The sequence below is a fragment of the Rhincodon typus genome, chromosome 22 (assembly GCF_021869965.1).
Source record: "Rhincodon typus isolate 14 chromosome 22, sRhiTyp1.1, whole genome shotgun sequence".
NCBI classification, from domain to species: Eukaryota; Metazoa; Chordata; class Chondrichthyes; order Orectolobiformes; family Rhincodontidae; genus Rhincodon; species Rhincodon typus.
The window spans coordinates 16,653,005-16,679,399 of NC_063353.1; the positions used below are offsets into that span (position 1 = coordinate 16,653,005).

The 26,395-nt window shown below is 39.8% G+C and overlaps 1 protein-coding gene across 1 annotated transcript in view; it reads left to right on the top strand.

Annotated features, from left to right (window-relative positions):
- The first annotated feature begins 431 nt into the window (after positions 1 to 431).
- The window catches only part of ccdc87 (coiled-coil domain containing 87), a 68,666-nt gene continuing 42,702 nt past the window's right edge, over positions 432 to 26,395 (top strand). Inside the window, exons 1-10 of the mRNA XM_048610585.1 lie at positions 432 to 536; positions 3,767 to 3,962; positions 6,815 to 6,963; positions 8,085 to 8,335; positions 10,077 to 10,311; positions 10,411 to 10,504; positions 13,693 to 13,784; positions 14,249 to 14,403; positions 21,818 to 21,947; positions 25,441 to 25,647. Of these exons, the coding sequence (XP_048466542.1) occupies positions 3,779 to 3,962; positions 6,815 to 6,963; positions 8,085 to 8,335; positions 10,077 to 10,311; positions 10,411 to 10,504; positions 13,693 to 13,784; positions 14,249 to 14,403; positions 21,818 to 21,947; positions 25,441 to 25,647 (1,497 nt within the window). The 5' untranslated portion in view covers positions 432 to 536; positions 3,767 to 3,778. The remainder of the gene's footprint in view (positions 537 to 3,766; positions 3,963 to 6,814; positions 6,964 to 8,084; positions 8,336 to 10,076; positions 10,312 to 10,410; positions 10,505 to 13,692; positions 13,785 to 14,248; positions 14,404 to 21,817; positions 21,948 to 25,440; positions 25,648 to 26,395) is intronic.

The window sequence follows — 26,395 nt, forward strand, 5'->3', positions numbered from 1 at the left end:
AGTCATCGGGGGTATTTTTAGCAAATGGGTCAAGGTATTCCCTACTTGAACAAACACCGCTAAAGTGACAGTGGACATATTGCGGGTAATACGCACCTCCAGTGGAGATGAGGTCTACCCCAAGAAACCAAGCCCCAACTCCTTTTCTGGCCAAGGCAGTTGGGTGTGCACGCCCACGAGTCCCTCTGTATTGTGCCACATTAAAACTCGACTTCCACAAGGGTCAATGCAGAGCAGTGAGTTATAAGTGAGACCAGGGACATGTCTCCATGTGTTACCTGCTCTCACCTGCGGCCCTCCTTTCACGTGAATGATTGGCAGCCTCGCGCACTGTATACGGCCGTCACCCGGCAACCGGGCGGCTCGCACTGGTTGGGATCCCTCCGCCGCAAAGGCGGAGAATGGGGCGGCGGAGGCAGACTGGTGGAAAAAGCTGAGTGAAGGGTTCCTGCCTCAAGTGCAGAGGGAGAAGGGGAATGGGCTAGCATCATCTTTACACCATGGATTGAGAGCCTGTGTGCTTCGTACACACTCAGGTGAGGGGGCGGGGGTGGTCCTTTCCTACCTTTATTCTCGGTTGTGTGTAGCTGTGAAGATGAATGAGGAGTAAGAGGCTTCCCAAAGTTAGTTTGGTGATGATATCCACAATGCGCAACAAAGACAGTTGGAAGTTTGTGGCGTGATTGCAATGATCATGTCTAATTTGATCGCTAGGAATAAACATTTCGACCCTATTATCTATAGTCAGCTCTATATTTACTGTTTCTGTACTAAAGTATGCATATTGATTGATAGACATTAGTGCACTGCTTATATTTACTTATATAGTCAGTGTATTAACTATAAATTGGTTCCCATGCATTTTATGATCCTTGAACGTTACATTTGTTAAATTATTACCAGATTAAACTTCGCACTTCCTAGATTTTCAGAAACATACTTCACACATCTAATGCTTTACAAAATTAGTAGTGATTTTGAAATGGTAAGAATACTGTAGCAACTAACAGTCTCATACACAGCATGTTTATTGAATAGCATTCATAATATTTTCGTTTACATGTTCATTAATTGATTTTGGAAGTGATATTGGACAATTAGTTGTCATAAGAAATGTCTGTGCATCTTTTACTGTTAAACTGCGACACTGACATTTACCCAACAGAAGTTGTGGAAAATTGCCTAAGTATGTCCTGTACAGCAAATGCAGAATAAATCCAATATGGCCAGTTACTGCCCTGTCAACCTCATCTCTATCATCACAGTAATGGAATGTGTTGTTGACAATGTTATCAAGTGACATTTACATAGGGATAGCTCACTGATTCACAATTTGCGTGCCACAAGGCCCAATGGTGTCATTACAGCCTTGATTCAAAAATAGATAAATTGCTGAACTCATGAGCTGGGATTGTTGCTGTTCTTCACATCAAGGCAGCACTTGACTGAGTGTGTAATTAAAGAACCCTGGCAAACTGCAGGAAATGGGAATCATGAGGGAAAGGTCTCCACTGGTATGAATACTATCTGTGAGAAAGGAAGATGGTTATGAGTGTTGGAGTCCATGTGTATCAGGTCCAGGACACTGCTGCAGGAATTCTTTAGGTTCATCCATTTTCAGCTGGGGATGATTGGTGATGATTGTATAATGCTTAATACCATTCACAACTCCTCAGATACTGAAGCATCCATGCCAATATGCAGCAAAACTTGGATAACATTCAGGCTTGGGTTGACAAGTGGCAAGTAACATTGTGCTACACAAGTGCCAGGAAATAACTGTCTTAAACAAGAGATAATCTAACCACGGCATCTTAATGTTCAGTTGCGTTACCATTTCTGAATCACCCACTATCAAAATCCTGGCAGTTACCATTGACAAGAAATTGAACTAGAACCTGCTAGAAGACCAGATCAAGAAGTTCGGCGGCACAGTGGCTCAGTGGTTAGCATTACTGCCTCACAGCACCAGGGACCCAGGTTCGATCCCACCCTCTGGCGACTGTGTGGAGTTTGCACGTTCTCCCCATGTCTGCGTGGGTTTCGTCCGGGTGCTCCAGTTTCCTCCCACAGTCCAAAGATGTGCAGGCTAGATGGATTGGCCATGCTAAATTGCCTATAATGTTCAGGGATGTGTAGATTAGGTGGATGGGTCTGGGTGGGATTCTCTGAGGGTCGGTGTGGACTTGTTGGGCTGAAGGGCCTGTTTCCACACTGTAGGGATTCTATAAAAGTTAGGAATTCTGAGGTGAGTAACTCACCTCCTGATTCTCCAAAGCCTGTCTGCCATCTAAAAAGCACAATTAAGAAGTGTAATACTCTTCATTTGCATGGAATACACATCTAGAAACATTCAAAAAGCTTAACAACATTCAGGACAAAGCAGTTAACTTGATCAGCATTATCCCTCAAATCAAAATTCATTCACCTTTCCGCCACTGCACACAGAGGCAGCTGTTTGTACAATATTCAAGATTCCCTGCAGCAACTCATCAAGTTCTTTAGCTGCGTTCTTTTGACAGCACCACCCATGATCTCTAGCATGATGAAAGACAAGGACAACATATGCAACACCATCTGTGAATTTCTCTCCAAGCAGCACATTAGTGAGTTAGAACCATACCGACATTCCTTCACAGTCTTGGGATCAAAATCCTGAAATTTGCTTCCCAGTAGCACTCATGTGTACCTGTACTGTATTTACTGCACCAACTCAATTAAACAGCCTTCCATCACTTCTCAATGCAGTTGGGATGAGCAACAAATTCCGTCCTTATCAGGACACCTGTAGCCCATAAAAAAAAAGCTAGATTGGCATTGCAAAAGAAGAGGCGTTGGTGGAATTTCTATTGATGTATGATATGTGATTTGAAAAAAACAAGGTTGGAAGGGACAAATAATTTCTAAACTTTTCTCACGTCCGACACGAGCAACTTGCATTTACTTTTGATGTGGTAAACATCTCAAGGCACTCTACAGTATTAGGAACAGAGAGCAGCGGTATAAAATGTGGTGTTGATTTAAGGTATGGTCAATGTAGTAGCTTTTGAGTAGAAGGGTGAATGATAATAAAACTGAAAGTGTTGAGAAGCATGTTTCATAGTTTAGGAAATGTGGTTAAAATAGATTAAGAATCTAGTACCAGAGCTGTCGCCAAATGTCCTGTAAAGAAGGAAACTAGAGTTGGAAAATTGCAGGGCATGCTTTGGAAGAAGTTGCAGAGTTAAAGTGGGCAAAGCCATGGTGAGGTTTACAAAGAGAGAAATTTTGAAGTTAATACACTGGGTCCAACAAATGACAAGGAGCCATGACCAGTTAATCTGTTTTGACGTAGGTGTGGAAAAATAGACATTGGCCAGATCTATGGTGGCTATCCCGTACTTTTCTTCAATAATTTTATAGAATCTTTTATATCCATATGAACAATAAGATGGCTGTCAGCTTAAAGTTTCTCTTGGACAATAGCACTTCAGAAATTGCACCATTCATTCAGTATCAACCTAGATGTGTGTTCAAGTCCTGAAACAGATCTTGTCATTGCTTCAGTTTTGCCATGATGAACTGTGTAGTTTGATAGAATTCAGGTATAGCAAAGTTCAACAATAGTCAGAGATTGCAATTCAAGTTGAGGATGGTGAAAAATAGAGCTGAGTATTACTGATGTACCTGTGGATTGTGTGAACATGAGGCTGAATATTTTACTTTTTTTAAATTGCTAAATTGCGAAATTTATGTGAAATACATTCTGGTTATGTTCTTTTGACAGTGATTTCCTACAATGATGACCAAATGCCTTGGTGTAACTGTTATGGAAAATAAAAGCAAGAAGCTATCAAATAAAAATGGTTCAAGCACTATGGTGCGAAGCACAGCTGCAGCTAAGGAACTACACCAACGATATAAAGACATGCTGGAACCTCTAAGTCTCTTCCCAGCTGCTCCTACTGAAGAAAAACCTCCAGGTACCCCTACATGATATTAAGGCTTAATAAGTATCTGTTTCTGCAACTATTTCCTTTCGTCTTTGTGATGGAACCATATTTTGGAAGTATGGCAGAAATTATCTTCATTCCTTTTTATTTCTGTAAGGCATTGTGGAAATCTGGATGAGGTTAGGAACAAAAAATATATTTGTATTGGTAAATACCTTTCTCATGATGTCAGGATGTCCCAAAGCAATGAAACACTTATGAAGTGTTGTCACCAATGTTCTTTCTAAACTGCCTGGTTACAATGATCTCATTGGGGGTTTTGTGTTCACACGTTGACACTTTAGGGGCAATGAAAGGAATGTTCTAAAACAAAAGATTAACCACTTAAGATTTAAGAACTTTGAATGAGTTTATTAAATGGAGGATTTTTTCACGATGAAGTGTGTAGGAATGAAAGATGGAAAGATTGGCAGAAGGAGATGAATAGTGTAGTGATAATACCAGTGGATTGCAAACCACATCCCCATATTGATGTTCTGGAGACAAAGATTCAAATCCCACCATGGAAGATAGTGAAATTTGAAATTCAATAAAATCTACTATGAAAAATGGGCCCAATGGTGAACATGTATCATAAAAACCCACCTGGTTCATTAATGTCCTTTGGGAAAGGAAATCTGCCATCCTTACCTTCTCTGAGCAACACGAGACTGCACACCAACAACACTATGCCTGATAGAAAGTACAGACCCTGGATTTCTGTGATGACATGAATCACAATCATTAAAAGTAATTAGACTCAAGCATCTGGTAAGCAGTTAGAATAATATGGTGCAGAAAGGGACCATTTGGCTCATTGAACCTCAACCAACTTAACTCTTAACTGAACCTAATTAATTAATTAGGATTGAGTAGTAAATGCTAGCTGAGCCAGCAGCACTTGCATCCAGTGAATAAAAAGGTATTGTTTTTCATCTCCCCATGGCTCCAGATGAATACTGAATGAATCGTAATTTATATGCTGGAGGGTGGTTTGATATGAGAGCAATTAAAGTGCTTGAGTTGGCATGGAAGTGACTTGGGAGTATGAGGGACTGGGGTGATTGGAGTTCATGAGTAGCCATAGAGGTGGCATGGGTTATGAAGGGCATGAGTTGTTATGGAAGTAAGGTGGGTCATGGTAGGGTGTTGGGGAGCCATCAAAGTTACAGGTTTGTGAGTGGTGAGGAGTTATGAATGTCATGTGCTGGAAGCCAAAACAGCTTCTAAAACAGCTGGACAAAGTGGACTGAATCAAGCCTTCTAACCAGTCTTTCTCCCCAGAGTCAAAATTGAACCCAAAGGGACCATTTGAATCCTAGCATGTTTACCAAGTTAGAAAACTCCCTGAATTAAGCTACCTGCTTTGGCAGTAAAAATCTGGCCCCAAAGTGTTTTATAATGGAATTCAGCAATTCAGTGCAACTTTACTTAAAATTTGCCTACCCGAAACTGCCGTGGAAGAAAGCTGTTCATTCTTCAGTGCTCATTATGAACTGGAGACTCATTGTCTCATTAGAAAGGTTATTGGATTGTGGAGGACATCATAGCCAAAACTGATTCTGAGCACATCAGACATTTCAAATGGTGTAGGCCTGTTGCTTTAGAAACAGTAGGTGATACTCTGGGTAATTAATTTGTTATTTGTTTTAACAAGGAGTATTGTGGTCACTGGATCATTTAGAATTGAAGGTAATATCTCTCCAGGAATACTTTTGAGAATAGTTTATTAACCAACCAAATGTTAGGACCCAAATCTGAGTTTTCGTATTGTCAAGAGAATCATTGCTTACTAAAATATTAGATTTGAAACATGCATTACGAAAAATTATTTTAAAAGCATATTCCTGATGTCAAGCAAGTTGCCATAATGTTAAGATTCACTGGGGTAGTACACTGGAAATCAGGTACCACTTTCTTGGAGTTGTCACAGAAGTTAAAAGATTTTAAATGTTTCCCAGTTTACCTTACTTTCAAACGTAGCCGGATAGAAAATACACATTAGGTTTCTGTACTGAGCAAGAATCACTATTCATTAAAACTAAGTAGACTCGGGCTACAGGTAAACAGCATCATAGAATATCTATAGTGCAGAATCAGGCCACTTGGTCCATTGAGTCTGCACCAATCCTCCAAAAGCATCCCACCCAGACCCAACTACGCCCGACCCAATCGCTGTTACCCAGCATTTACCAAGGCTAATGCACCTAGCCAGCATTTGACAGCCAGTGGAGTGTTTTTGGAGTTACCAGTCAGTAATGAGGTGTCTATTCACATTCCAATTGACATAGAAAACCAGGTTACCATGAAGAAAGCCATAGTAGGTCAACAATATCAAGACAATTGGGGCAGAATGATTAGAGGCAAGATGTCCTGTAATGAAACCTCCAGCAATATACCCAACCCAAAGTTATCAATCTGTTAAGAGGTATGTAAACGTAAATAAGAATTCTAAAAATTATAGGCAAAGTATATCATGAATAAATTTTGAATCATATCGATGTATAAATTGTTTGTTCAAGGTAGTTGATTTAACAGGTGGTTTTAATTTACCAAATGTAACCAGTGTGAATCAGGTACTCCATTAAAGTTTTTAAACTTAACTTGAGTTCTCATGTGCTGTGTAAAAATGCATAGACTTCTTTGCTTGAGCGAAGAACATGCAAACGGAGCAGTGTAACATGTTAATGCCTTAAAACACTCACTGAAAGGTACCAATATCAAACCAGTACTCAAATAGACATGCAGTATTTATAGGATATCGCAAAGACAGAGCGTCTTTGTAGGACTTAGTTTGTGTGGTTTGTTATTGGTTGTATCCAGTTTTGATTATGTCCTTGAAGTGTTTCAGCTAAAGCGTCCAGTAACTCCTATTGATCAAAATGTTCGGTCAGCCCCGGCCACTCTCACTGAACTCTGTCAATTAATTCAAAGAAGGATTGCTGCAAAAACGGAAGTTTCATCAGTTTCTATAGCAACACAACAAGCGCTGGTAGGTGTTTCCTTTTTGTTTGAAAGGGATATATTAATATATGGAGTGAGCAACACCAGTCAATGTTTTGCATTGATATCTTTCATCCCAATATTGTTAAAGATGTGAATCTGATATGAACTCCCTGATCTCTCTGCATGTGTTGATTTTATGTTTTCTGATTCAGATGTCCAGCTTTGACAGTCGTTTGCATTTTATTCATGCTTTTTAATGTTTGACATTACATGTTGGATTCATTTTATTGTCTGATTTTGGTGGCATGTTAGTAGGCTGTTGGGGTTTGAGAATTGACGCAGCTGAACCTGATGTTATCATTCTTCAAAATTGATTTCTCATGAGACTCATGAATGATGATTAGGAATAAAAACAAATAGTGCTGGATGAACTCATTCTTGCATTATCTGTGGAGAGCAAAATTGAGTTAATGTTTCAAGTCCAATATAACTTCTTCAGAGCTTCTTCAGGAGTGATTGGGTGAGGGAACCCTAACTATTCTCTATGCCATTGTGCAACTGTGAAGTCATATAGACTCTACTATTTTGCATTGCTCAAACTTGCAAACATATTACAAACCAATGATCATTTGTTGGATCTTTGGTTTGTTTCTCACCAAATCACATTAGAAATTTCATTTACCAGTTTATTTTTTTGGGAAAACAATGAATTTTAATATAGAGAAAGCAAGTACAGCAAACTTTGTTTTAACTGGCACTTTACGAACTAGCACTCTTGATAAACTGGCAAAAATTATGTACCTCAAATACCAGAAGTTTACTATATTATCGTGATGTCCAAGTAGTCAGTTGATGGTGCTTGAGGAGGCTCTGTAAGGCCGGTAAGTTTTATTTAAGGCAAAGCTGCATTATTATTTAAGTGATTTATGCTGTGAATAAAGTATGACAGTGATGAGTATGACCGCTGTATTAATGTGTGTGTTTACATTGATTATTTCGACCTGTTCATCAATCTGAGTATTTGATCAATCAGTACATTCCTGATCCCACAGGTGCCAGTTAATTAAAAGTTTGCAGTACCTCTTTTGAACTAATTATGCAATATTATTTTAAAAGTATACTGTGCTTCTGACCAGATTAATTTGAAGTTGGAATTGTTATTGTTAGGGAGGAATGATTTTAGCAGATGTAAAGATGCTTTGGGAGGAGTTTATGCACCATTCTGATGACATTACTTTGACAAACCTGGAAAACAAAGAACTCAGCCGACGAATTACTACACACATCATCACTGTCTGTGAACAGTTATTCCTTCACTATCTTCAAATGGTGGATGTAGTAAGACGGCGCTCCATATTCACTGATGAAGCTAATCTTAGTAGACTAAAGGCTCAGCTTACCGTGGACTGCACAAAATTGTAAGTTTTTCAACTTAGATAAGCATGGCCTTACTGTTTTAATGCACCTGTTTGTATTCTTTTCTGCTTTGTTTTATAATGTTGTTACATAAAATCCAACTATAGAAAATAGTTTGAGTTGCAACAAAAGTTTGCACAACTAGTTAATTTATAATGAGATATGACAAAATGTTTTGCAATTTTCATACTACAGTTAAAAAGTATATGATGGCCAGCAGTTATTTATATTCAATTCTTACAAATCAAAAAACAAATAATTGAGTTAATACAGTGTTACAGATTAGGGGTGAAAGAGCTCATTTGGCTCATCGTAATTCATCTATTCATTCCATTCATTGTCCTATCTCGTTTTTTTGTAAATGATTTCAAGATTATTAACTTGATGACCCATTTCGAAACTCAATACTAAATGTTGATTATTCTTTTTTATGAAGACCTTGATAACAGTGCTAAATTTACAATTTATTCATCTGAACCATTGTCCTCTTTTGCCCTATTCATAATTTAAATTTTAATTATTTTAAATTTGCTTTTCACATTCCTTTAATTATATTCAATGCTTCTATAAAATCATACCTCAGTAGGTTCCTTCTCTTTCAAGAAGAGAAGCCCAGGTTTCTCCAGTTTTTCTTTGTAACTTAACTTATTGTCAATAAGAATGAACCCAGTGACTCTTCTCAATGCCAGCCTGTAAATGCTTTGATGTCTCCCTTGGTCTTTGGTGACTAGAATATGTGTTTGAATAAATTATCTTAGTTAAGAGCTTGTTTGAAGCTAATCTTAGTTATCTGCTTAATATTAATAGAAAACATGTTACCATTTATATTTTTATCTTTCGCAAGTGATGGAACCACCTGTAAGGTAAATGTGTACATAGGTTTGTGTTATTTCATTGTGATACTGTTGAGGTGCTAATGTTTCTGAAGGTGAGTACCTCAAATACACATGTTGTGCATTTTCTTTCCTTTCCCTTCCTCCCCCTCCAATTCTGTTGATTCATATTTGAATGGCAACTGTGTGGTAACTGTCTGACTGTTTGCACCACTTATTCAAGTTGCTTGAGTTATAATTTTCTATGACGTATGGTAGCTTAAATACATTCATAGTTGATGGACTATAGAGGATAGGCACAAACAAATATGGAAGATTGAAGAAGTGCAGGTAAGGAGAAAAATGGCTGTAATTCACAAACTGCATAATGTACTTTAGTGAGCAAGAAAACTTTTCCTTTTCTCTTCTGAGATGATTGCATTTATTGTTTAATTATATCTGTTAATCCTTTTTGTCCTCCTTCAGCCAGTTCTTTGCTAATGGACCTTCTTCCCCATTGGTTTATAATCTGTACAATTCAGTAACTTGCAAGATCACTTCTCAGAATCTTAAGTTGTCAATCAGCTAGATACATGAATCACTTGTGATTCAGACCAGTTACCAGCAGCACTAGTCATTGGATGATAGATTTAATGAACCAGCATGTGATTTTCTGCCAATCTAGCAACCAGGATTTACTTTGCTAGTTACTATATTACTGTATGCTGAATTTGATTTCAAAATTTATTATGATGGAATTTAAACGTCTACCTCTGTATTGCTATTTTGAAAATATTGCACAGAAATGTTCGGATCAGAGTAATGAGAAAATTACAGAGAGGAGAAGAAGTCTGACATTATAGAAATAATGATTTAAGTATTAGACTTTGGTTTGTTTTCAACTGTATTTTTCTGATGATTTTTTTCAAAGTTTGAATTTATCAGCTATAAAGCGTTGGATATCTAGAGAAATCAAGGCTTCACGCAAATCGACAGATGTTGTTGATGAAGAATCTGAAATTGAATATTTAAAAAGATATAAACATATGGTTAGAAAATCAATGTCTCCTGAAGCCAACTTTTCAATGAAGCAGCTTTTCAGTCTCAGCCGACCTAAGAAAACACCACCACCACGAGAACAAACTATAGAAACAGATCTTCAAGAGGTTAGTCATTTATTAAATTATGAATGTAGATCTTTGTTCAACTAAATGTAAGGTGAATTCTCTATTTTCTTCCAACACTTGTGTAATTTTTTTTAACAGATCGATGAAAATATGCCAGAGCTGAACAAAGCACAAGTTTATAATATGTTCCCGCATCGAATTGAATCAGCTGTTGATCGTAGGCAAATGGAAAGTAAGCATTTAGCAATGGCTCAGATATACTGTAATAATAATGGCGAAATCGTCAGGATTAGGAATCTTGACTTAGTCCAATAATAATAATTTATTTCACAAAAATCTTAAATTACAAGTATATAAAATGCTTTTAACTCACTGGTTTGCTACATGCAAATACTCAGATGTGAATGATTCCTTACCTGCTGGCTAAAATCACTGCTGCTGGATGTTATTCTATCCCTTTCGTCTTGGCTCAAGATTTCAATTGTTATCAGAAAGGACAACATTAAACTGGAAGGATCACTAAACTTTTGCAGCCAGCTTTCCTTGAGGTCAATGGCAACTGCTTGAGCACAAAAATGGAGCCATTACTGTTTTCTAACTCCAATCTTGATCCCAACTCTTCTGAATTTCGATTAGTGTTAAATTGCAAAATGCCAGTTGGATAGTACAGGAGGCAATTTTTATTTAGTCTAATATTTATTTACAAAGTGAAACAGTACAAAAATGTTACTACCAAATCTCCGTTAACTCAAATACATTGTAGTTTGTGAACTTCTCTTTATATCTGCTCAAGTTAAAGCCCATATGTCCTCCACTGCATATAATTAAATCCAATGGATATACAATTAACAATCATTCTACGTAAATATTTTTAAAATGACATGTTTAAATTCACATGGTGGTGTAGTCTGCTTCCACTCTACCAGCCGTGCTATGATCAGCAGTATGAGGATTGTACACACAATGTTTTTAATACAGCAGTCCCCAGCTTACAAACGGGTTCCGTTCCTGAGTACGTTCATAAATTGTTTTGGCCAGAAGTTGGAAAATAATACAATGTGATGTTAAATAGTCATTTGTCAGTACAAGCAAATATTTGCATGTTGGATCCTTAAAATTAATATTACTATGAGATCTTGTTTGTGAGTTGGATGTTCATGAATCAGGGATCACCTGTATTGGTCACCAAGGGGAAAGGGCCAAGCAGAGAAGATACAATGTTTGTAGAAATAAATGAAAAGCTGAGAGTGATTACTTTTGGCATTTTGTGTATGTTGCTTAGTGGTTGCCTTAAGTGTAACACAGGAGTCTTAGAAACGGATATCACTCAAACAACCTCAAAATGATTTATAAAACCATGAGAACTGCGGATGCTGTAAATCAGGAACAAAAACAGAAGTTGCTGGAAAAGCTCAGCAGGTCTGGCAGCATCTATGAAGGAAAAAATCAGAGTTAACGTTTCGGTCCCGTGAAGGGTCACCAGACCGGAAACATTAACTCTGATTTTTTCTTCGCAGATGCTGCGAGACCTGCTGAGCTTTTCTAGCAACTTCTGTTTTTATTCAAAAATGTTTATTACTGTGGAATAGACTTTGTGGAAATGTCGGGAAGAGGAAGAAAAGGCATTACTAGAAAAATATTTAAAATGACAAATAATTTCTATCAAATTTAGCACAAAGACTATATGGAGGCTTGTATTAATTCATAGAGGTAATTAACTGGTAAGACTTGGTATCAGTCAGGAGCACCTAATACCTGAATTTGAACAGGAGATACCAATTCTAGAACAGACTTTGATTTGGTCCATGTAAACTAGATCAACTGCACTACGGACCTGGTCACCTTCTCAAAAATTTAATCAAAGGTGTAGACATGAGTCCCACCTTTACAAAGCAATACTGACTATCCTCGTTTAATCCTTGCCTCTCCAAGTGCAGATTAATCCTGTCAGTCAGATTTTTCCAATAGTTTCCCTGTCACCGATGTGAGACTCATAGGCCTGTAGATTCCTGGTTTATTCCTAACACCCCATGTTACCTGACTTCTAGACTTCTGGTATCCTCCTGTAGCCAGAGAGGATTTGAAAATTAATGTCAGATCCTCTGCATCTACTTTGTTGCCTCCCACATTAGCTTTGGGTATATCTCATCTGGACCTGAGGATTTATCCACTTTCATACCTGCTAAAACTGGTAATACCGCTTCCGTCTCAAATAAATTCTGCACATCTGCACAAAAAGAATGGCAGCAGTTTAAAATACTTTTATGCAGATAGTAATCGATATTAAATAAACTATAAATTTAAAATCAGGGTAGTAGACTTTTGTTAACCGAAGCTATTAAGAAATTGAATCAGGCATGGATATGTGGAGTTAAATTGCAGATTAGCCATTATCTCGTTGAATGGTATAATAGGCTTCTGGCATTAAATGGCCTACTCTTGCTCATATGTTCTTGTGAAAGTAGATACGCATTGCTGAATTTGACTAGTCCTGTGGTGATGGGCTCGGAAGCAGGAAGGCTAGAATTAGGAGGGGCGTGTGTTGAGAGTCAGAGTCAAAGTCATATGCAGCATTGTAAAAGGTCATTCAGCACATTGAGTCCATGCTGGTTCCCAGTGGAGCAATCCAAAGCCTCCCATCTCTCTCTTGATCCCCTCTGAATGCAGTTCTATTTCTTTCAAGAGCCCATTCATTTCCCTTTCCGAATAGTTGACAATAGAAATAATTAACAATATTCTAAGGTTTTGGTTTTGAAATTAGGTCCTGTACACTCAGGTCTAAGTCATTCATTTTTTACTTTCCCTTTTGTTCAAAAGCACCCATTCACTGCTAGTCTATTTCCCCATCAGTATCTGGCGTTTTTATTGCATGGGCATCATTTTCTTGGCAAGCCTATTATGTATCATTTTTCAAAATGTCTTTTTGAAGTGCACTTACACTACATCAACTGACGTATCCTCATAATCTCTCTCCCAGTGGGTTCACTGGATGTAATGGGACCTCTTTATAGCTCTTTCATAAACTATGAATGTGATTGGCCCACCTGTTCGATGGTGAACTTGAAACCCTAACCCTGATGGTAAGGGCCTGCCTTCCTGTCTCTTTAAAATAAACATACCTGTCTTTTAATATGCATCATCATGGAAATACTCTTCAACCTGCAGCTGGTAGCTTTGTGAGGCAGGTTGCTGCCCTCATTGGACGTTGGTCTCTGGTCACTGCTGGTAAAATGCTGGCCATTACTGAAATTACAGATCCTGCTATTGGTCCTGGCATGGGAAATTTCAACTATTTAAAAAAAATTCGTCTGAACTATTATTCATTGCTTGGCTGATCTAACAGACTGATCATGAAATATTTTTCAAGCACTATCTTCACAAATGTCTAACCAAGTTTAACATTGTCTCTTCTGTTTATAGTTGCTGCAGTACGAACCTCTACTCTTTCAAAGGAGCAAAAAGAACAACTATTAATAAAATATTTACAGCAAGAGCAGCATATAAATCTAAAGGTAATATTCATAATGGGAAGTTATTTAAAATCATATTCACAACTATTTATAGTTCTGGTATCATTTCAAGAGTCAGGGAAATATCAGGGGTTTAAAACTGGACCACAATTGACTTGTGTTGGTGAGAAACACTTGGATAAGTACATGAATAGGAAAGGTTTGGAGGGATATGGGCCAAGAGCAGGCAGGTGGGACTAATTTAGTTTGTGATTATGTTTGGTATGAAATGGTTGGACCAAAGGGTCAGTTTCCATGCCGTATGACTCTGTGACTCTATAAGAGCTTTGACCAGTTGTTTCTGGGGCTTGGAAATTCTAATCTAGCAGTTTAAATATGTCACATTAATGTCTCATAGTGAGATGCTTATTACTTCTGTTGATTTGACCATTCACAGAAAGATAATGTAGGTGAATGAGACCTATTAGAAATAGAATGATTTACTACATACGCTCTTTATTTTTCAGAGTTTGCAACCCAATCCAAATCTAAGAATAGGAACATTTTTTGCAGAGGATCTTGGTACCATTGGATATACTTCTGGTTTGCAGAGCTTCGACAGAGTCCCAAAATCTGAAAGAAATAATCAAAAATATTCATCAGTTGCTGATGATCTCCAGAAGTAAGCACTACTATGTTAACTAAATTGCCCTACTCAGTGATATTGTAGGCTTTTATTCCCATTTTCTTTAATTCACTGAGTTTACTGTGTATATCAAAAAAAAAGGCAGTTTTAACAATGGAATATACCAAATGTTAATGATTAGCTCAGTTGGCTGGATGATTCATTTGCAATGCAAAGTGACGTCAACAGTGTGGGGCGGCATGGTGGCTCAGTGCTTAGCACTGCTGCCTCACAGCGCCAGGGATCTGGGTTCGATTCCAGCCTCAAGCGACTGTCTGTGTGGAGTTTGCACATTCTCCCCATGTCTGCCTGAGTTTCCTGTGGATGCCCTAGTTTCCTCCCGCAGTCCAAAGATGTGCAGGTTAGGTGGATTGGCTATGCTAAATTGCCCATAGTGCCTAGGGTGGGAAGTGTAGGGATAGGGTAGGGGGTGGGTCTGGGTGGGATGCTCTTTGGAGGGTCAGTGTGACTTGATGGGCACAATGGCCTGCTTCAACACTGTAGGGATTCTATGATAATTCCTGCTGCAGCTGAGGTTACCATAAAAGACTGGCCTTCTCAATCTCTCCCCTAGTCTGAGGGGTGGGGACACTAATGTTAAACCACTACCACTCCTCTCTCTCTCTTACGAGAGAGCAGTTGTACAGTTTGGTAGGACAGTGGTGTTTTTTTTTCCCCGAATGTTCTTTATTAAATCAAAGTACACTCCAAAACTGCTGCAAAAATCTTACCCATACAATGCTTGCAATCACAAGTGATCTCATTTTCATGAACTTGTGTGAAGATCACACTAAAACAGGTGATCAGCCTGCTTTGTCCCAATCCTAAATTGCCCCGTAGGGTCCAAGGATGTGCAGGTTAGGTCGTTAGCCATGGGCAATGCAGGGTTAGGGTAGGGGGCTGGATCTGGGTCGGATGCTCTTCGAAAGGTCGATGTGAACTCGATGGGCTGATTGGCCTGCTTCCACACTGTGGGGATTCCATGATACTGCACCCCTTGCATCTGATTCTTCCCCCACAAGATCTTATGACTCTCGGGCTTCATTCCTTCCCATCCCAACCCCACTGGACTCCAGGCCTCAGCTGTGATTAACTGAATTTGCTTTGCACTGACCTTCACTTAGAGGAGGTTGGATGATTGCTGGCTGTCAGTAATGAGAAATTGCACGCTAGCAAGTGGAAAAGGTGAGGGTAGGGTGTGGAATATAGTGAGTCAACATGGAGAATATTGTGAAGCAGCTCAGGCCCAGACATGGATGGAGCAATACTATAATGCCTCTTCCTGTCACTACTTCTTCCCTTACAGGCTGTGCATTGCTCACTAGGTCACTAAAATCACTTCAGAGCCCGATGTATGTTATAAGGTTTTGATTAGCTTATATTACTGAGGCAGCTGTTAGAACAGCTCATTTAAAGTTGCTACAGAGTGGGGTTGGAATGGTAGTTCGAGACCATCAAATAGAACATCTATTTCATCCGATTTAGTTCCTGAATAACATTCACTATTGAACTTGTATTTGATAAATGATGTATTTTTTGCATTAGTTATGAAACTATAAAATTGATTTGTGAATAATAATTCTGTGAAGCACAATGAAGTAAAAGCTTTTTATATACTTCAGCCTGCCATGTTCTGTTATGGCATTCCATCTGTTGAAAAGACCCAAAGGTGAATTATTAGCATTTTAAAATTTAAACAAACTATTCTTTAACTTCTCTTGCCAAAATATCATTATATCCAATAATATTATTATAGCCTCAGATATTCAGCAAAACCTATGAAAAATGTGCAAAGTATTAATCCTTTGGAGTTTATCAGGGTATGATAAAATTGACCATACCCTCACTTTATAGCACAGAGCCTTGGTATAGTCCTGGTCCTGAGGGCTTGGTGCAGATTAGGCTCTGGGGTGTCCTGTCAGTCTCTATTCATGATCTCTCTTTTTTTTTATACCTAAGAAACTTTTATATTCAGTTTGATTCTCAATTGTATTTTTGAACTGATGCGTCATAAGCGAACTTCTTCATCAATTTCTATGTGCTTTCTCATCCAGGGAGATTTGTGTTTCTTTGCCTGATCTTTCCTTTTTGAAGGAGTATTCCTTGACTGTGCCAGAACTGTTTCTTTGTTTTGGAAGGTAGCCCATTGTTCAGCTACAGTTTTATCCACCAACCTTTGGTTGCAGTCTATCCAGCCTAGCTCCATTCTTGCCCCATTGAAGTTGGCTGTCCCCAGTTTATTGTTGTTATTCTGGATTGGGCACTGACCTTCTCTACCATTGGCCTAGACCTTATGATACAATGAGCATTGTCTGTTGGGTATTCCCCCGTTACTACTTCACATTCATGGCTTACCACATTTCCAAGAACCTTGATCCATCAGTGCCTGCTTTTCTTGTTGAACTGGACATCTGCTGCTATATAGAGAATTCTCCTGAGTACAACCTATGAACACTTCCCGCACTGTTCCTTTTACAGTACGACTATCCCCATCTGTTTTGTAGTAGTTAAAATCCTCCATTCTAACTACTGTAAAATATTTCCACTTCTGTAATTTCCCTGCACATTTGTTCCTCTAAAACCTTTCTATTAGATGATTGTCTGTAGGCTATATCGAGCAATGTAATTATACACTTTAGCCAATTGCTTCTGTCCTTGGACACTGTGGGACCTCATTCTCCAGCGCTGCAATGCTCTCCTTAACCAATACTGCCACCATTCTCCTCTTCTTCCTTTCCTATTTTTTCTGAATACCTTGTAACCAGAATTTTTTTAACTTCCAGACTTGACATTCCTAGAGTCACGTCAATGTTATCGTCACAACATTCTAATTCCACATGATAATCTAAACCTGCAGCTAATCATTTGTATTTACCGTACTTGGTACATTCACATACCTACAATATAACCCTGATTTAGACTTCATTTCTTTGTCCCTTACTTAGACTTCATCTGTTATGTTACTATTGCCTAATCTACTGCTACCTGTTTCTCCCAGTATTCTGTGCTCCCCGATATTCCTCCCTGAAATTATTTCCTGGTCTCGGACCCTGCAGAGGTAGTGTCCAACAGCACTAGCCAAATGCATGCAAGTATTGACTCCATGCTCTGTTTGGCCGCAATGCACCTGGCTTGTGCAGGAGTCATGTCCTCTGGTGCCAGTGTCCTTCTAAATCTCTTTCTCCTGTACCATATTTCCAACCATGTTTTATGTGCTTTATTCTCCAATTGGAGTAATCCAGAGATGACTACTTTTGAGGTCCTGCTGCTGCCTATTTTTGTTAGCTTGCTTCCGAAATTCTGTTTGCAGGCTGACGTCACCTTTTCTACCCAATGCATTATAGCCAATGTGGACCATGACCTCTGGTTGTTTGTCATCTCCATGAAGCCAAACTGTGATCCTTGATTCTCGTACCAGGGAGGCCACATACTGTACTTGAGTGACTTCTATAGCTGCAGAAACATCTGACCGTTCCCCTAATTAATGAATCCCTGACTGCTATTGCTTTTCCTTGCTTATTCCTTTGCTGCAGTACAGCTGAGCCACTCATAGTCCTACAAACCTGTCTCTGACTGTGTTCCTCTGAGGAAGCAGTGCCTTCACCAAGTGGGGCCAACAGATCGCATTAAGCTTCACAAGAGATTATAATTCTTCATGTTTGCTAATCTGGCCTTGAAACTCCATCTCAAGAGTCTCTCCATCATGGACTGTCTCACTGACGGCTCCTTTTCTGGATCACTGCTCCCCTGGACCCTGAAAACTTCACTCCAGTTCATAGTTCCAGGCACAGCTCCAGCTCTTCGCTAACAGCTCTTCGATCTAGATCTTTTCTGTGTTTTCCCTGTGTTCTAATTTTACCCAGTTGACTCAAGCAGATATTGCTTGTTGGCTTTTCTGTCTCAATTCTTATATATTTACCTATGAGTGGCACTCAACTACTTTTGAGCTGTCCATAATCTCCTGGATTTTCCCTATGCCCTGAATGCAACATCTATCTGCCTAATAAATCTTATAATGTGGCCAGAGTTCTAGCAGAGCAGATATCCAACTGCTACTGGGATTTACTCACAGTCCCTGCACAGGATCCATATCATTCAGTTCCCTTTCTTGCAGGTTAACCAAAAATCAGCACTTACAACATGGAGTCTGGAGTGATTGTAACGAGATCAGCCAGCTGGGTCTCATAGAATATGAGTTCCCTGATTGGGGCTGTTAATGTGGTCCAATCTGGGAACCCTGGCTGACAGATAAAAAGGGGAATGTCAGAGATGTGGACACTCTGGTAGCTGGCTCTGAATGAGGCAGTACTAAAGTCAAGGGCTGCTCATGTGTAATTAAAGGCTGGCATGGTGATGGATACCAGCGTCTGTGGATTTATTTGAGAGCCTACTCTTTGTCTCCTTAACATAAATGTGTGTCTTCTTTGAACTCCTGTTCAGTGATCCTCGAAGACATCTGTGTCATCTATTAGGAGCCTTGCAATAAGCCTTGCCCTCTGTTGCTGGGCAGAATTGAATATTGCCACCTACCCACACTCACTGCCAGTATCCCTGATACACTTGAACACACAGAAATTGGATTTTGGCACAGCTGAGCTATCCTTGTATCCCTTAATGTTCTAAGATGTTTAATTGATTGATCTCAGTCCTATGGGGCTGTCAGGCTCAGTTTGCTGAGGGTGATTCCTTGGTCCTCCATAGGGTCAAATGTTGAAGACCGTATAGGCAGACATTATATGGTATCAAGTGAATTATTACAAACGTCAACTTTTGTGCTATTAGCTTTGCTGTAAAATCCCTTGGAAAAAGTTGAGACAATTTAACAAAAGTTGGCTTTTAATAAACTCGTCAGTTCATGGATTGTGAATAGAATGTGGGTGTCACACCTAATTGCCCTTCAGAAGGAATTGGTCTCAAAAGCTACAGCACTTGGGGTGTAGGTACACCCACAGTGCTACTGGGGAGGGAGTTCCCGGATTTTCACCCTACAACAGTGAAAGAAAGGCTATATATTTACAAGTCAAGATGGTACATCGTCAGAAGGGGACTTAGGGATTGGGCTGTTTCCATCCATTTGCTGCCCTGACCTTCCAAGTGGTGGAAGACATATGTTCAGATAGTGCCGTTGAAATTCTCTTGGTGAATTGTTGCAGTACATTTTGTAAATATTATCACTGTATGTCAGTGTTGAAGGGAATGAATGTTGAAAGTGTGGGATGGGGTAGTGATCAAGTTGGCTGTTTTTACTTGAATAATATTACCTTGTGTTTCTAGCTGTGCCTGTCCAGGCAAGTGGAGAGTATTTCATCTCACTTCTGACTTGTGGCTTATGAATAGTAGGCGCTGGGGAGGCAATATAAGAATTACTGGCCTTAGAATTCATTATCTCTGACCTGCATTTAAATGGCTGTTCCAGTTCAGCTTTTGTCAATAGTAAGCCCCCAAGATGTTGATAGTGATTGATTCAATGGTGGTAATGGTATTGAACACCAACAGGAGATGATTGGATTTTCTCTAATTGAATATGACAAATAATCAGGGCTTGTGGTGTGACACCAATGTGATTTGCCACTTTATCACCTCAAACCTGGAATCGCACGCAGACATGGGGAGAATGTGCAAACTCCATACAGACAGTCGCCCGAGGGTGGAATCAAACCCGGGTCCCTGGCGCTGTGAGGCAGCAGTGCTAACCACTGAGCCACCGTGCCGCCCCGTAAATATATGTATGTATGTGTATATAAAGTACTACTACTTAACTATTCCAATGTAGTAACATCCCATAAACACACACTTGGCCAAGGCAAATTCTGTAAAATCGATTGCCTCTCATGCTATTCTAGCAGCAGGAAGTGAACCCCAGCTTTCTTATGTAACAGAGAGAGGAATAAGAGCTTCCGCATCCAGCTTCAAAATCCCAGCAACTGCAGAAAGCTAAAACTAAAATTCCTGGTTCTATGGGAGCTTGACCCCATCCATTCAGTTTGCTTCTATTGTTCCAACTCTTACAAAAAAAAACACCTAAGGCCTCACAAGCTGTTTACTTTATTGGCTTTGAGAAGACCTCTTGACACTTTTGTCTCAACCTTTCTATATAAAAAGAAACCAGACAAAATACACTTCTTAGAGTTGAAGAGTCATACAGCACAGAAACAGACCTTTGGTCCAACCAATCCGTGCCAAACATAATCCCAAACTAAACTAGTCCCACTTGCCTGCTCCTGGCCCATATCTCTCCAAACCCTTCCTATTCATGTATGTATCCAAACATCTTTTAAACATTGTAATTGTAAGCACATCCACCACTTCCTCCGGAAGTTCATTCCACACACGAACCAACCTCTGTGTAAAAAAATTTGCCTCATATCTTTTTTAAATCTCTCTCCTCTCACCTTAAAAATGTGCCCACCCTCTTGAAGTCCCCCATCCCAGAGAAAAGACAACGACCATTAACTTTATCTATACCTCTCATTACTTTACAAAATTCTATCAAGTCGTGTCTCAACCTCCAGTGGAAAAGTCCCTACCCATCCAACCTTCCTTTATTACTCAAACCTTCTATACCCAGCAACATTATGGCAAGTCTGTTCTGACCCCTGTCCAGCTTGATAATATCCTTCCTATAACTGGGTGACCAGAACTGGACATGGTATTCCAGAAGAGACCTCACCAATATCCTGTAAAACCTCAACATGACTTCTCAACTCCTATACTGAAAGGGCTGAGCAATGAAGGCAAGCATGCCAAACACCTTTTTAACTACCCTGACTATATTCTCAATGCCATGGTGTAGTCACACCTTGTTTGACTGATGATGTGGTAATTAGGTAGCTTGGATTTTTCCTGTTCATTGTAAATATGGCATACCAGGATACGTTTCCAGTTTGTAAGTTACTTGTGTTTCTTGTGATTGTACTGGGACAGGTTTGTGAGGGGCAGAGCTAGGTCTGGAGTGCAAGTCTTCAGGGGTCATGCCTGTGATGTAGTTGGGGTCTTAGCCTTTGTTTCTCCATTGACCCAAATTGTTCCCCTCAGTTTGAGATTATGTTCTCTCTGAGCCTTGCACCACTTTCACATCTGCTTGGATGAAGATTAAATACTCTATCCTTCTCCCAACATTAGATCTGGATCATATCTTTCCTCCCTACCCTGTTGGACTTGGATCAATGTTTCTGTTTGAGAGAGTCATTTCGGAGAGCAGATAAAACAATGGGAATTGGTAACCCGACATGACCAAAAACTCCATTTTGTATATGCACCAGGGAAGACATCCTTGACATATTTGCTATAGGATGGTGTAATTGGGTCAACCAAAAACAAGGAGATCCAACACAATGTCTCGAATATCAAAATTTTAATTTTTATAATCAATGAATATAATTTGTGTAACATATTTATTACCTTTATATAGGCTGTTGGAAACTTCCACTCCAGACGGAGGAGACAGTGATCCTGAAACAAGCCTTCCTCCCCTGATTCAAGCACTCACATATGATCAGACTCAGGAAGTTAAAAAATACACGCAAGAGAAAATACTGATGGTACTGTTATGAATTAAATGTTTGTAAGGTTGTTTTTTTTTGGAACTGCCTGTTTAATTTAAGGTAAGATGGAATGATGAAGGAGTCTTTGAATTCTACTCAACAACCAACAATAGTCTTCTTTCTATGAGCTTGGATTGCCCTGGTTGACATACTGTGAAAAAGGTACAAGATGTTCACACTCGTAGACAACGAGAAGAGCAGTTAAATTGACTGAAAAATGGTTAGTCTCCAAGACTCGCAGGCAAATGTTAAAATTGTCAGGTTTTATAATCAAATATGATTTCAGCTGTCAGTTTAATTCCAAGGGAGAATGGAATTTGGTGTTAAGAAGATGGTCCATTATTATTTCTACCAGGGTATGTGATTCACATTGTCATGGTGATAAACTTTGAGAGCAGAAGGGTCAACAGAGTACAGTAATCATATTGGATTTCAGTTTCTTACAACATAAGTAAATTTTCAGCCGTCTGAGAGACAGAGAGCAGGAGATGGAGGCAGCAGTCCTGCACCCGAAGCAAAGAAAATACTGAGTTTGTTGATTCAACATGCAGACCTTGGGGTGGGTGTGTGGTGGGAGTTCACACTCACATTGAGGAGACCAGGTAAATGAAGACTTGAAGGAGGCTGGTAGCCCTAGCTTGGGCTGGAGTGAAGTAAGCCCACCGACTCCCACAGCTACCTAGAATACTCCTCCTCCCACCCACCTTCCTGCAAAAATGCTATCCCCTATTCCCAATTCCTTCGCCTCCGCCGCATCTGCTCCCAGGATGAGGCATTCCACTCCCGTACATCTCAGTTGTCCTCGTTTTTCAAGGACCGTAACTTCCCCTCCTCGGTGGTCGAGAACGCCCTCAACCGTGTCTCCCACATCTCCCGCACCTCATCCCTCACACCCCGTCCACGCAATAAAAACCAAAAAAGAATCCCCCTCGTCCTCACGTACCACCCCACCAACCTCCGGATCCAACGCATCATCCTCCGACACTTCCGCCATCTGCAATCCGACCCCACCACCAAAGACATCTTTCCCTCCCCACCTTTATCTGCTTTCCGGAGGGACAACTCTCTCCGTGACTCCCTTGTCCGCTCCACACTCCCCTCCAGCTCCACCACACCCGGCACTTTTCCCTGCAACCGCAGGAAGTGCTACACCTGCCCCCATACCTCCTCCCTCACCCCCATCCCAGGCCCCAAGAAGACTTTCCACATCAAGCAGATGTTCACCTGCACATCTGCCAATGTGGTATACTGCATCCGCTGTACCCGGTGTGGCTTCCTCTACATCGGGGAAACCAAGCGGAGACTCGGGGACCGCTTTGCAGAACACCTACGCTCCATTCGCAACAAACAACTGCACCTCCCAGTCGCGAACCATTTCAACTCCCCCTCCCATTCCTCAGACGACATGTCCATCCTGGGCCTCCTGCAGTGCCACAACGATGCCACCCGAAGGTTGCAGGAACAGCAACTCATATTCCGCTTGGGAACCCTGCAGCCCAATGGTATCAATGTGGATTTCACAAGTTTCAAAATCTCCCCTCCCCCCACCGCATCCCAAAACCAGTCCAGCTCGTCCCTGCCTCCCTAACCTGTTCTTCCTCCCACCTATCCCCTCCTCCCACCTCAAGCCGCACCTCCATCTCCTACCGACCTACCTCATCCCGCCCCCTTGACCTGTCCGTCCTCCCTGGACTGACCTATCCCCTTCCTAACTCCCTACCTACACTCACCTTTCCTGGCCCCATCCCCGCCTCTTCGACCTGTTTGTTTCCTCTCCACCTATCCTCTCCTCTATCCCTCTTCTATCCGCCTCCCACTCTCTCCCTATTTATTTCAAAACCCCCTTCCCCTCCCCCTTTTCTGATGAAGGGTCTAGGCCCGAAACGTCAGCCTCTCTGCTCCTATGATGCTGCTTGGCCTGCTGTGTTCATCCAGCCCTGCACCTTGTTGTCTCGGATTCTCCAGCATCTGCAGTTCCTACTATCTCCTATTCCCCAGTGTAAACTGGAGTCATTCCTGAGATTAGCAGATGGCTGTCTAGGAAAAGAAAAGAAATCATCAGGAACTGAGCATAAATATGGACTGGCTCCTGGACAATAAAGAAGGGACAGCATAACATATATCCATGGCATAGGATGTTTGGTTACATTGGAAGTTAAACGGGGAGTTTCTTTTGCTGTAATTTAGACTATAATTTGCCTGCTGATTGATGTTTAAACAATGTTGCTTTTAGCTTGTTTGTTACAGTAAAGATCTTCAAACTTGAATTCTTGTGTGATCTTGCAGTCAATCATTGGAAAATTAAATATAATTTCAAAAGTTATCAATCTATTCAGGAATCATAACAGTACATAAGTGCAAATTATATGGTAGAAACAAATACTATGTTAGATGTATTTAATGAAGTATCAGTGTGCCACTTGCAGATATGTCTTTCATTTGTGTTTTTTTGGCTGCAGTGCTTTAGTTAGAAAACCTTCCAGCAAGGCTTTAGTTATGAACACGTGTGTTGCAAAAGAGCATTGTAATTCTTAAAGTTCTCCCACCGAGCATCGGCATCAGATATGGGATGGCTTGATGCACATGGCATGACCACTGCTATAGAGCAATTATTGCTACTGCAGCCTTGGGGCAAATTGGGGTTGTGTCACACTAGGATCTGTTTTATGTTGTAGGTTTGGACTGGCTGGAAACAAATTTGAGACTACCAAGTGATGTGATATTGGGCCTTTGCAGCCATCAGAGAGAATATCATATTCTTACAGTCTTGACTGATTTTGAATCAATGTTCCAAGAGTAAAAGATTTTTAAAAATTTGCTGATGGCATGAGGATATCACCGGCTGAGCCAGCATTTCTTGCCCACTTTGCAACACTATTGCCCTTTCCCTAGTTAAGTGCAAAAGTTATACTTGTTCCTAATGCACATATACATTGTCACTAATTCTATTCACATCTTATTTAATTTAAGCCCTGCCAGATGCATTGTACACTTTTAATGATCCCAGCATCTGGTACTTTGTGGTTTCTGAAGTATTTAATAATCACTATCAATAACTATTCCTAGATCCTAATATTCAACCCAAATGTGTAACACAATTGAAAAATAGTAGTTGTTTTAATGATGTACATTATATGCATTACTTTATATATGGTGTCCAAATAATCAGTATTTTAACAAGATGAATATTTCAAAAGGAAGACTTGAACTGAGTAAGACAATGCATTATTCTTCTGAATAGATCATTTTTAATAAACTACCCTGCATGGACATTGAAGGAATAAATTGTACAGGAGCTGAGCATTAGTTCTGATTTGCCCAAGATATATTTATAATTCACTTCCCAATAAAATCATGAATCAATTAAATTAAATAACCTGGCTGCAACTGAGGGTAGGGCAAAGAAAATTAAACTCTAATGCAGATTTCATGAATAATTACATTTGTTCGAGATGCAAATTAATCTATGGAAGAGATTTCTTTTTTTTAGGAACTTGAGGAGGAAGAGAAAAGACAGAAACTAAATCGGAGAATACGACGAAAGGGAACAGAGCATGCACAGCCTGCCACTGTCAACATCAGGGTGTCCAAAAAGATGATAGCACGAACAGCAGATGTTCGAATTTCAGACAGAAAGTTTATTGACACAATCTATCTCCAGATATATCCTGCTGTATACAATCACATTGAGGGAGAGGTATTTATTCATTGTAAAAAGATTATTGTTTTTGATTAAAGCATGTAACAGATCTTGCCGAGAAACTAATGGTGATTTAACAAAGCATGCATTTATCAATGGATAGATCATGAAGCAAGTTCAAAGGTTGAGGAGAAATGATATATATATATAGATATTCAAGCTTACTAGTTGGTCACTTCATCGTTTGCTTCATGCAAGTGACATTTTAGTCATAATTGCTTGTTATTTTGAAGAGCTTGTTTGATTTGGACATTAATTTCCCATTATACTTATCACAAAGTTAAGATTATTAACGATGTGCTAGTTGTTAATCTAATGTAAATCCACTCCTCAAAGTCAGAAAGGGAATGACTGAAATTGGTGCAGTCTCATTCCTACAGATGATAACTTGCTTTTGAAGTGTTTGAAAATGTCAATTTTTAATTTATATTTTTGTTCTTACTACTTTATTGCTGTCTTAATCTAAGTTTTCTTTCCCTTTGTTAATCTTTCTGTACTTGATTTGGCTGTAGTACATTGTTAGGAAGACGCGTGGTGAGGATGACACAAAAAGACTATAGAAAGGTTAACTGTGGGGGCAAAAACTTGGCGAATGGAATATAATGTGAGAAAATGTGGCAGGAAGAATGGAAGAACTGATTATCATATCAAAGCTGCACAGAGACATTAGGGTGTCCTCATGTAAGAATCAGTAAAGCTAGCATACAGGTTCAACATGTAATAGTGAAGGCAAATAGAATGTTGC